Source organism: Cinclus cinclus, chromosome 7 (assembly GCF_963662255.1).
Source record: "Cinclus cinclus chromosome 7, bCinCin1.1, whole genome shotgun sequence".
Lineage (NCBI taxonomy): Eukaryota > Metazoa > Chordata > Aves > Passeriformes > Cinclidae > Cinclus > Cinclus cinclus.
Genome location: NC_085052.1, coordinates 21,068,954 through 21,081,493, shown reverse-complemented (window position 1 = coordinate 21,081,493; position 12,540 = coordinate 21,068,954). Strand labels below are relative to the sequence as shown.

Genomic DNA, 12,540 nt, shown 5'->3' with positions numbered 1-12,540 from the left:
TGAAGAAATCAAGTGAAGTGTTATAAACTGTTTACCTATTTTTGCAAATAATCTAAACACATAAGATAACATATTAATCTCCAGCTCCGTGTCTTCAAATAATATGTATTTCTAAATTTTTGATTCTTTCACCTAGGTGTTGGAATCACCTTAGTCCCAAGATACTAGAACTTCCATGCATAAAAATATATATTAACATTCCACTGGAAAAAAAGAAAAAAAAAGAAAAAAACAAAAACAAAAATCCATACACTCCATTTATACTGGGGATTGGAGTTGTCTTTCCTTAGCTGTCACTGTATTTGACAAAAATACCTTTACGGGCAAAACAGGAAAAGTCTAAACAATTTCTAGGTCACAAATTTTAAAAAGTCAACAAGCAGATATTTAAGAGGTTGGATTCCATCTCAGAGGTCTTTTCCAATGTAGCTGATTCTGTGATTCCCCACTGTGACCAGCATTTTCTAATACAAGCTTTGTGAACCAATCTGGAAGGTCTTACTGTTAAAGAGGAAGACTTGATTGTGTAAATTGTTAGCACATTCAACCTGACTAACCCAACACTGGCTACATTTAGTGAAATGCAAATCACCCTTCCCTTCTTGAGGAGCTGCGTAGTTTCTGCATTGTTACATTATTGCACTTCTCATAGCACTACGTGAGGTACAGCAACTACTTGGCTTCAGTTTAGCAAAAATTTAAAAAATAATTATTTTAAATCTCATATACTCTGTAAAGCCACATGAGCCTCTGTAAAAGCATAAAATAAACCAAATATTTACGACTCTGGAGAATGTTATATTTATGAGTCTCTAGAGCAAAAAACTGAGATATTAAACTGTTATATTCTCACCAAGTTGAAGACTTTTAACAGTAGATTTGAACCTTTTAGGCCTTATGTTTGCAATTTAGTCACACTGGACATCTGCAGTGATTAAAATTTCAGTGATTATTTCCAACCAACTAAGGATAAAACATAGTGAGGAAGCAGTAATAACTTCCTGAAATCTGAGATTTCACCATACCTGGGTTATTTGGGAACACATCCTTGTCACAGACACAGAACACATTTCTGTAGTCCCCAGCCTCCTTGATTCTCCCCAGTCCCTTCTCTTTCACTAGAGTACTGGTACCATTCAAAAAGGATGTTCTTGTTTAACCCAACAAACCTACTGCAAAAGAATATCTGGAGGTCTTCAAGAAGCAGGTGACAACTCCTTCACCTGCACAAATTAAGGGCATATATTATTGACTGTACAGTCAGCATCTATGTGTGTTTATGCATACAGACACACAAAGAGTACATATATATGAACAAGATATATATTCTTCAAACTCTAATCTACAAATAAGATGTCCATACAAATCTAAAAGTTGTTGGGACACGAAATACATCATCCCTTTAGCAGGCAAAAAAAAATAAAAGTACAGTAACGACAGGAAGCTTTGATGTACATCACATTTACATTCATAATTATTAACAAGCAGCAATATATTTTATGACTTTGGCTTTTAACTTAGGACTACATGAAGTGTGAGTTGCAATTACAAGCTCAAGCAATGCAACTCATTAAGTTATAAATAAATCCTCACCTGTTGATTAGGCATTTTGTTCAGACATTACCAATATGACAAATTTTACACAAATGGTCAGTGTTTCTACATCTTACTCTTATCACAAGTGACAGAAGTAATAAAATTAAACCAAACAGGATACAAACAAAACACACCCAAACAAATAAAAAAGAACCCACAACATCAGTACTGAGCTACCCTTGAACCTTATTTAAGAAGCCAACAAAACTTACTGCAACTGAATGATCTGGAAAGCTGCGTCCAATCTCATGCTCTACTGCTGCAGGCATTCTTTAAAATATGGTCCTGATTCAAGTTGGCTGCTGAACATTAGCAGTACTATATCCAACTATCACACAATACTGTTATCATCCCATGCTGCTGCGCACTTCCGTGGAAGAGCAACATCAAAATATCAGTGAAAGCTTATTATTAGTTACTGGCACGGAGACAGAGGAATATTTTGGGCCTTTGGATACTGGCAAGTTAGAAAGCCCTAAACATGACTGAGACATTTGGGTGTGCAATTGCATGGCAGCACGCTGTGTGCCTAGTCTTCCTCTTACAAATTTAAGATACGGTCTTGTAAGACCTAAAGTATTAGTATTTCTAAAGGGTTTCATTACACCCTTTAAAGTAAGGCAAAACGAGGCATGTTTTAAGCCTGCTCTCAACATATTCATTTCAATTTAAAACCCCATATAACACAAGATTTGAACTCACCAAAAGTTATTTCTAAGTGTAGTTAAAGAAAAACAGCAATAGTACCAGATTTATAGCACCTGACTAGCTATGAGCTCTCAACTAAGAGCATCCTTCTCTCATCCCACATACCCACGTAACATCATTACAAGTAGGATACTTACTAATCATAACTGTAACTCATCTAACACAAAACTACCTCAGAACTATTATTCCATCCTTCCAGAGTTCAGACAATTTTCTTGCATCACTGGTCAGCAAATCACTTTAGCATATAGACCTTAAACATACAAGGTGACCTGCAGGACTGCTCACATGCTTTCCTGACACAGGACTTAAGTAAAGACAATATTTGGCTAAGCTATTTACATACTGATTTAGAGGAACATCTTCAATGAAGATTTCATTTATTATGAAACTTTTGTAGTCTTCTAAAGTGACGCACTCACAGGTTCCAACTTTGAAAACAAGCCTAAAAGCTTTGGCCTTATGTAAGCAAGGCTGCCGCAGAAAAAACTGTTCCACCACTATCCAGCTCCTCACACAGCTGCGCTAACTCCACAAGCTCCAACAGTGAAATACTACTGCAATTTCAAAGTTACCGTCTCGGTCGGAAATGTAAATGAAACCTGATACACGGAGTTTGGAGGGTGGAGAGAGGAGATGGGAGAATTGCCTTGAATTACCAAATTGAACTTGGAGTTTGTCATTTTAGGCATTTCTTTAGCAGCCGAAGACCCGATCAAAGGTTACTGGTTTACCTCACAATACAATCCTATCTTAAGATGAAGCGTCTGGGTGAGAAAAACGATTCACAGTAACTCCTTTCACTGAATTTTAAGTTACAGGTTTGTCATTCTCCAGGCTTCGCTGACAGACTGATACCACCACAGTTGCAACAGCCTGCCAAGAACCTAGCCTGCTACTGAAGACCCTGCTTCTCGTTATTGGGGATTCTTTCAAAATCAGGTTCCAGTCACGGCAAGCTACAGCGAGGGTTTATAAGGTTTCAAGGCGGCTGCCCGAGCCCCTGGGCACTCGTCCTCCCACGCCCACGGGCGGCACCCCGCGGCGGGCGGCGGCCGCCCACGCCCAGGCGCTACCTGTGACAGCGGCACCGCCGCCGAGCGACGCCGCACGCAGCCCCCGGCCACCGCCCCGCGGATCACCTGCGGGCCCGGCCCGGCGCTGCGCTGCTCGGGGCTCTCGCTCCCGATGCCGCCGGGCACCGGCATCGCCCGACGCCGTCAGAAGCCCCGGCCGGGCGCGCCCACCTGCCCGCCAGAAGCCAACGCGACGCCCCGGGAGCGCTGCCCCCGCCGGGCTGAGGGACAGGCAGGGCACAGGCACGGCTCTCCCTCCTTCCTCGCCTCAGGGGAGCGGGCGTGCAGCCGCCAAACCAACTCACGGCAGAAGGAGAGGGATGGGACGAAACCGCCTCGCCCCGCACCCTGATTACACAGCGGAGAGAAGAGCCCGGCTGCGGCGGAGCATCGCGCCGGGCGCCCCCGCCCCGCCAGCGGGAGTGCATCAGCGCCCGCCGCCCCTTCCCACGGGACCCAGGGCTGTGCTGCGGGCACCGCGCGGGGGCTCGGCATTACCTGAGAGTGGCCATGGCTCCACGGCCGCCCGCGGCGGAGCCCCCCCCCCCCCCGGCAGCGGCACCGGCACTGTCGCCTCTCCGCCCGGCCCCCGCGCCTCAGCCGCGACTGAGCGCCGGGCAGCGCTCGGCCGGCCCACCGCGCGCCCCGCCCCGCCCGCTCGCGCGTCTCGCCATTGGCCGGGCGGCCGGCGGGGGTGGGCCCGGGCCCTGCGCGGCGGCCGCGGGTCGCGAGGAGCCGCGAGGAGCCGCGGGGCGCCGGCGACGGGCCCCGAGCCCCGGTTCGGCAGCGCTCGGTACCGAGCGGCGCCGCCCGCCGGGCACCCCCGGGCTCTTCGGCCGCCATCTTTGGTGCGGGCGGAGAGCGCGCGCCTCCCACACATCTCCTGCCGCTGCTGTCCCCTCCGCGAGCCCCGGCGGCGAGTGTGGGAGACGGTGACAACTGACCAAAAAAAAAAAAGTTTAGTGGCGGTAGCGCAGAGGTGCGGGGCTCGAGCCGCACCGCCCACAGTAAAGATGGCCTGCGGAACCCCCGGCAGCGCTGTCCCTCGGTGTCACGGGGCCGTGGGAGCCGAGGGGAACCCCCGCCCCAGGTCAGTCCTGGCCGCTCCGGGATGGCTCCCGCCCCAACATACGATCGCTACACCCTCGACACGAACGCGTTTTCATTCTTTTTCTTGAGCTGTGCGTCGGGTCAGACGCGAGGCCGCCCCGAGTGCCCCCCTGAGGAGCTCGCCTTCCCGGCCGGTCGCGGGGCCGGGCTGCCGGACCCCCGGGCACACCGCCTCACGCCGGGCTGCCGGGCCCCCGGGCACAGCGCCTCACGCCGGGCTGCCGGAGCGCCTGGCAGCCACCTGTGGAACGCAGCTCTCCGGATGCCCAGCCGGCCAGAGGGCGCGACAGGAGACACGGGGAGAAAAGGGCAGCCCGACATTGCTTACCCCCGTTTCTTACTCGCCTGACACTGGCAGAACTGCTCTATCAGAAAGGGAAAGCCGCGCTAAAGCCAGGTTTCTATCGTCACTCCTCATTTGGCTGTCAAAGTTACTGCCACACTGTGCAGATTTGGCACTTAGTTTGTTAACTTACTAGCACCAGAAACACTGATTCATGAAACTGAAGTCAATAGGTTGTTTTTGCCAAAAGTGAATCCCACACTGTCAAGTACTGCTGTGTCACCTCTAACTAAATATTTAAACTTCAGAACTTCATAATCCTGTAGTTATTAGTCCAAGTTTCCCTTCCTTTCCATCCACAAAATGCAAATACTGTACTCAGAAAAATTTAAGCCAAACTTTCCATCTATTTCTGATTTTGGGGTCACTCAGAGGAGACGATGCCAAAATACGACACTGATGAAGGTCAAGGACCTGCACTGTCACATGAAAATAACAGGAACATTTATATTCAGTACCTGATGCAGAACAAATCTCCTAGATTCTCTAAATCAGACACTCAAAAATAATCACCACTTATTGAACTCACCACAAAATTCTCATTATTGAAGTGCATCAGGGGTCCTGAAAAGTCAAATAAGAGTGGGAAACACATCCATCTGCTTACTGTTACTGCAACACAAGATGGAAGAGGTCCTCAAATCCTGAGGGGGGATTTTGAACTCCACTTAAGTGCAAATACATAGATACATAATGGCTGTATTCTCTGATTCATGTTGAACAATTTATTATGTCTAGTTTAACAGTTTCAGTGCTTAATAGCCAAACCTCTGTTTTGTAACCTAGAAGGTGGGGAAAGAAGATCCCATCACCAGCAAATATAATAACAGCTACATAACCTGCTATTGTATATAACTGTAGAATGCAGCTGTCTTCTTGGTTCTATCACAGTATTCAAAATAATAAAAACATTCTTTAAAAAAAATCAGTTGTAGATTTCTCATAAATAATTACCTGATTTTAATAAGAACATAAAGATATGCAAAGAAAAATAGATGTACTCCAACATGAACTACATTTACAGTAATTTGCAACATACAACTGCATATTCTGAATAGTAAGCTACAGAGTAAGAGGACAAATGAGGTACCATCAAATGTTTCTGAATTTCACCACTTAAGCATATTTTCTCTAAAAAATAAAGTCTCTTCATGGAATAGCATGTGTGACACCTCAACATCAGTCAACAGCACTTCATAAGGTTCCAGCTATTCCCCAAATCATCTCGCTTGAGCTATCACATACTCACAGGTTCCACTGCTACTGACATCTCTGAGACACCACCTACCCCTACTACCACTTATCGCTGGGCTTTTAGTCATTTGTCAGGGAAGTGCTAGACATCCAGACCTAACCCTAACCTAGGTAGGTGAAGAAACAGCAACCGGAGTAACCCTGGAAAAATGGTCTGTTCTGACTTAGGGTCATTCAGAGATGAACTTGTGCCCCAAGTTCAACTTGCAGTCCCATCACGTATGTGCTGGGCAGTCAGCCTGAGTTTGCTCAGCCTTCCTGACTCCTGACCTTCCAAACTCCCTCTGCTTGCATGGGGCAGCTGACCTTGCCTCTGAATGTGATTTGGCCTCAGAAATCCCTGAGAGAAACATGGAATTCACAGCTTTTGCATCTAAAAATACATAATGCCTGACAGAGTCTAGCCACAATTTCTTGACTGTTTTTGTTACTGTACAAGAGATAAACCTTCATGACCATGTACTCTTCCTATATATGATAAACAACTTCCTCAGGTGATTTCACTAAAATGTCTCTTTTCATGTACACTATGAATTCAAAGTAAACCCACCCCAACCTGATAAGCTAACAGGCAGACATATGAGAACATTTAAAACTGTACTTTACTGAAGTAATTCATGAAACTCTACACATTATGTATTTGTAACTTGCATGTCCAAGAGAGGCCTTAGTCTTGGAATAACGTGTTACGTTTTACACCACAAACATTTGGTATAAATCTTACAGTTTACAATATATAAACAAAAAGTTCCCTATTAACTCCTGTATTTTCTTTCAATTTCTTCAAAGTACAAAAGTGGGGTTGATCTCAGATAAGCTACTAATCTCTTTGCAAGAGGGAAGGGTGACCCTTTATGCAATAGCCCCAGCAGACATTATAAAATGTGACTAGTGAGCAGCAAGTGCAAAAATTCTCTTTCAATAACAGCATTTTGCAGAGCTTGCAGATATCCTCTATTTTAACAGTTGTTTTGGAAACTTTTCTGAGTTTCCCTAAGAGAGAATTGAATATCTTGCAACATAAAATAAGATGCATTTTAGCTCGTATGGGTTCTATTTGCAAAGTATTTAAAATCCTTTATTATTTTAAAAATTCTATATAATATCATCCCATTTCTTTTCATGTAGCTTCACAGAGTGTTCAGCTGTAAAACCGAAAGAAACTCTATACGTCTGCTAACTCTTCAGCATATTGCAGACACCTATACGTCCTTCTATTTTATTCTAATCAAACAGCATAGCCCTTGAGACAGTTACAACTGCTTTGTACCACTGAACATGCAAAGAAAAAAGCCCCACAACAACCTTTCACTGTAAACAAAATCCCAAGGTAGCATAAAGCCAGCAAGTAGCTTTATCTTACCACATCCTTCAAACGCAGAACAGCTTTACTGTGGCCAAAGAATCATTATGGAAATTATTACAGTTCCAAATGGAAAAAAAATAGCTTTCCCTTCCCTGAAATCTGAGTAATACCCAAAGACTTATTCACACAAAATGTGTTGATATTATATAAACAATAACATTTTGTGCTATTATGTATTATATGAATAATACATTCTTAAGAATCAATTTACGTAAATACAAAATGAACAGCCTTGAAAAAAACACCGTGTTCATATTGTATCTGCAAATTCAATTTACTTTTTTCAAGAAGATAAAGTTTTCCAATACAGTGTCAGCAAATAATAACTAATGACCTTTAGATAGCAACCCATTCCCTGCTTCTGAAACTGGTTTTGTGAAATATTTGTGTACCATGCCTGTGCAAGCAACCACGAAAATTCAATATCACAACCTTGAATCACAAGTCAGAATTTTGCTTCCAATATTTCCACATGAAATAGATCTTAGCAGCCATAGAGTAAGCCAAGCTCTTGTTCTACAGAATTTCACATTGCTGCACTAACACCATAATCAGCTAATTCTAACTTCATTCAAGTCTCCTTCCTGGGAATCTTCCTTGTCTGTTTATAAGCAATATTAGTAGATCCAACGAGGTGAGTAACCCCACACAAAGTGTTCCTTTAGCTGAAAAAGAAGGAACTCAAATTGCAGGAAAACTCACAATTTCACGATTTAAGATGGAATAAGCCAATTTACACTGGCTCCTCTCTCCCAGGTAATCCATCTTGCAAGCAGCCTCAGGGACAGGGCTAGTCCCAGTGATTGAAGGGAGGCATCCCAGCAAGGCAGAGCTGCACCTTCCTGCAGGGTATTATGTCTGAACTACTGCTGTGGGTGTGACTCACAGGCCACCACAGGCCAGGTGGGCTGCAGGTAACATCAGTAAGGAGAGAAAGAGAGCCTGTGGTCCAGAGAACAAAAGAGACTTCCCACAACTTCTGCTTTCCTCAGGTTACACACTCCCTACCATAAAGCAAGGAATGACTTCAATTAAAAGGACGAAACACCATAGCAAACTTCTCCAAAACAAGAACACAAAACTGTGGAAACATGATGCATGCTGTGTAAAATCCCAGAGGATTACATCAAAGGCCAGGTGAAGACACTTGTCACCGGTAATTTGAGAGTTACACATTTGAACAATAGAAACCAGTGCCTGCACTGTTAGAGCACAGTAATTTATATGCTGCAGGACATTCCGGTTTTGGATATATTTCTGTCAACACAGCTTGGAAGGGAAGGTAACTGCTGTTACATCCTAAATAAAACAAAATTAGCAAGGTCTGCTGCTAGTGTCCTCAAGAGTATTTGTTTGTCTGATTTCTAAAGGGGACTAAATATTCATCTGAAGAAAACGTCTATTGCTTTACTTCTGGGAGTACCAACATGAAAAGTGTTACCTGTATGTGCACATATAAGAAACGGGAAAGTAAGAAAACTATAAGCCATTAATTCAAAAACTGAAATTAATACAAATGAGGAGCTAGGTGAAATTTAGGGGGGGGGAAAAAAGAGATAAAAAAGAAAGAAAAATTACTTAGTAAATTCTAACTGAAAGCTTTGTCACAGCTAACTTAAAATATTTAGAATCTTCTTTCATTTATAAAGAGCTAATGAAGAAATAAGCTAAGTCATCTTATTAAGAAAATTAAAAATGAGTTAAATTAGCGACTTTTTTTTACAGCCGTTAGTATCAAGCTTTCTAGAATCTAGTGGAGCAGTAATGACAAAGGACTGCTTTTGATAACAATTATGCACAGAGTATTGGATAATTTATTCTTAAAATAAAGGGATGTCAGCAGTAACAGAAGAGGAGGAATACTGTACTTTGTACTTCTAGTATGAACTATTTGCCCAACTCAATGCTTACATTGTCTTAATGTAGATAAACTGATTTGTTCAAACAACTAGCCACGTCATGACTATTCAATCAATACAGCAGCTGCAGAACAGCCAGAAGGTCATAGTGCAGCACAGGGGACTTGACAAGTTTGTGTGCAGAGGGAAAAATGAACATGCATATTTCTATACAGACACGTACAAAGAAGCTCAAACATATCTACAGAAAATGTCCAAATTCTTTCATAAGGGAACCAGGCTGTTAACAGAATCAGCTTGCAGTTTTCACACCTTCCCTAACCAAACCAAATATAACTGGACACAAATCCTTAGTAATTCTCCCCTAAAGTAACACCTCATGATGTTTCTAGTAAGTTGATGCTGCCACTCGGTGACAAGCCATTTGCAGTTTTGCAAGCCCATTTTCTGTTCAAACAGTGCAGTTTACACACATACAATGATATTCTACTTCACACAGCAGAGATGCAGTCCCAGCCCGAAACAAGGCAGCACACATTAATGGCCTTGCCTAAAGCCCACTGGTTTGTAGTGGGGATTTGCACCCGTCAATAAAGACAATGCAAAAGCTGCCGCCCAGCAGATGAATGTCAGCACAACACATTGTTGAGCTGGGAATGCCAGTTTGGGTCTCGGGCTTTGTGTGCTGCTCACTGGGTGGCAAAAGCCGGCAGTCCTATACTGCTTTCAAATTAGTATAGCTTCCTGAACCCAGTCAGCTTTGCCTACCTCGTGAGGGAGCGCTATTTGCTTTCCTTTGTCTGAGATGATCAAAAGGGTCTAAATATGTATCAATGAAACCTCAAAGAAGCCACTTTGAGAGAGAAAATTATGACAAAAAAAAAAAAAAAAACAGGGAAAGGAAACATTGGCATTGCAGAATTAAATTTTTTACATCATTTTTTATAATAAAATAGTTTTCCTGGTAGTCACAGGAAAGGTTGAGGCTGATATCATAGGGAAGGATAAAGATGGTACAACCATCCTTGTTGAATCCATTAGACATGGTCTTCTGAAGAGACTGGAGGGCCTCAGATCTACATGTTGAGAACAAGGAATTGTTCTCTACAATCTCCTCAAATTCTTGATGTAACAAGTATGATGTTATTGACCCCAAACATTTTCAAGTGATTTTTCACTGCTTTTCTAATCTATAGATGAACTATTTTCAAGCATATCTAGCAGAGCTTTGCATTAACAGCTGAACCTCATTACAAATACAGCCAAGTGGCGGAACCTCGACCAGTCTGGTACCTTCCTTTGTGGCTTTTAAATACCACAACAGCACCCAGCCAAACACGTTCTTGCCACTGTGTTCAAATGAGCGTTGAGGTCTGCCAAATCTAGTCCAACCAAGTGCCTCATGAGTTCAACCTGTGGCACACAGCACGCTTTAACTTTATTTGATCGCCAGTTAATTATGGCATTTCTCCTCTTATGAAACAGAGCTGGAGCCTATTTACACTTCATCTTGAAATAACTTGCAACAGAATTAGCATATGCAAGTTCTAACAACATTCCTCATATTTTACCTATCATACCTTACAAATGTAGTATTTGCAGTTTAGTCAGTCGTTACCAGAGCATGTCACCACTGCCCTTCATTCCACTGCAAACAACCTTTAAATTTTTAACTCAGTACGCCAATAATATCCTCAAATTTTAAATTTTTCTCATGTTTCATCTTGAAATGCTGTGGTTTTTTTCTAATAAATTCTATAAACAGAAATATTGCAGCTGCCAGTTTCTTGCCTCATCTAGCTTTATGGACCATGGAGATAACTGTTGCTTTTTGACTACAACCTTATCTTGCTGCCTGCCATTTATTTGCTTTCAGAGCTCAGTTACATCTCTCCTCTTCTACTATCTGCAACTGAGTTTGTCAACCATTATTAAACTTGAAAAGTCACTTGGTGGCCAAAGAAGCAAGTACCCTGACTTTGACAAATTTAATAGGATTAGCTCTTTCAATAAGGACACCAGTACCGAAAAAGACTGTTCTCATCTCGGTATTGAAGTACATCCCATTTATGCTATATTTCAGCTAGTTATTAGTTATCGCCAAGATAATTTTGGACCTTTCAAGCCTTATGTCATTAATTCTCTTCATACACTGGAACACTTGGAAAGAAGTCAGCTATGTTACAATTATATTCATATCTGAATAATCCTGAGAAAACAAACCTGAAATTGCACCAAAAAATCCTGTTCTACAGCCCTCAGTACTCAGAATTCTCATTTTAACTGTGAAGCATCCTCCATTGAGAAACCTTACATTTTTCTGCTATGACATTTAAAAATAAATTACTTATGTCTGTGCAGGCCATCATTCAGATAGGATTCAGTCAGTGCTATTGTATTGTGATTACAGAATTCAGGAAGTATAGGAAATCGCACAGATTATTTCAATAGGAAAATATTTTTAAAGATTCACGTGTCTTGAAGAATATATAACTGCTAACGCGGATTTTCAGTTTCCTGTCCAACGGGGACAGAGACTCTCGCACGGGTATTAATCGCGGCATTTTTCAGAAGCTGTTTTCAGAGAGGAGGCAGACAGAATGACAACCCCAGCTGCGCTCTAGTACGGGGGCCATCGCTGCGGGCAGCGCTCCGTTTCACCGCGCCCCATGCAGATGCTCAGCAGCTCATTCGCACTGACCGACCCGACCCCAGGGCACAAGCGAGGCCCCCGCGCCGCCCACCCGCCCCTGCCCCGGCTGCGGAGAGCCCGGTGCGGCGGCGCCCCCAGGCACCCGCCGGGCCCGGGCAGCGGAACCGCAGCAGGAGCCGGGGCAGCGCGGCGGGACGGCCCCGCCGCCGCCTCCACGTGCACCCGGTGCCGCGGCAGGGCCGCCCGCAACCCCCGCGCAGCTCGGCCGAGCACAGCCCGGCGCGGCGGGACCCTGCCCGCGGATTCTGACCGCCCCGCGGAGACGGCACGTGTCTCGCCCTCCGCCGGGGGCAGCACCACCGACCCTCCGGCACCCGCAGGGGTTGCCGGCCAAGCAGAGCCCGTCCCGGCGCCCGTTACCTCAGCTGCTTCTGCTCCAGCTTGAGCTTCTTGGCTTGCGGCTCCCCCGCTGCCATCTTCGCGCTGGGCGGCGTGCGGCGCGCTCCGCTCCCCTCGGCCCGCCCGCCGGCCCCGGCCCGCCCCGCCGACCGCGCCGGCACCGCCACCGCCGCCGG

At 44.5% G+C, this 12,540-nt stretch overlaps 1 protein-coding gene across 2 annotated transcripts in view; it reads right to left on the bottom strand.

Annotated features, from left to right (window-relative positions):
- ADK (adenosine kinase) overlaps positions 1–12,441 on the bottom strand; it is a 269,009-nt gene extending 256,568 nt beyond the window's left edge. The window contains exon 1 of one of the 2 annotated variants that reach the window (XM_062496355.1): positions 12,386–12,441. In XM_062496355.1, coding sequence (XP_062352339.1) covers positions 12,386–12,441 — 56 coding nt within the window. Of the gene's footprint in view, positions 1–3,878; positions 3,969–12,385 lie in introns of those variants that run through there. The other variant, XM_062496357.1, reaches the window with a different exon arrangement.
- Positions 12,442–12,540: the final 99 nt, after the last annotated feature.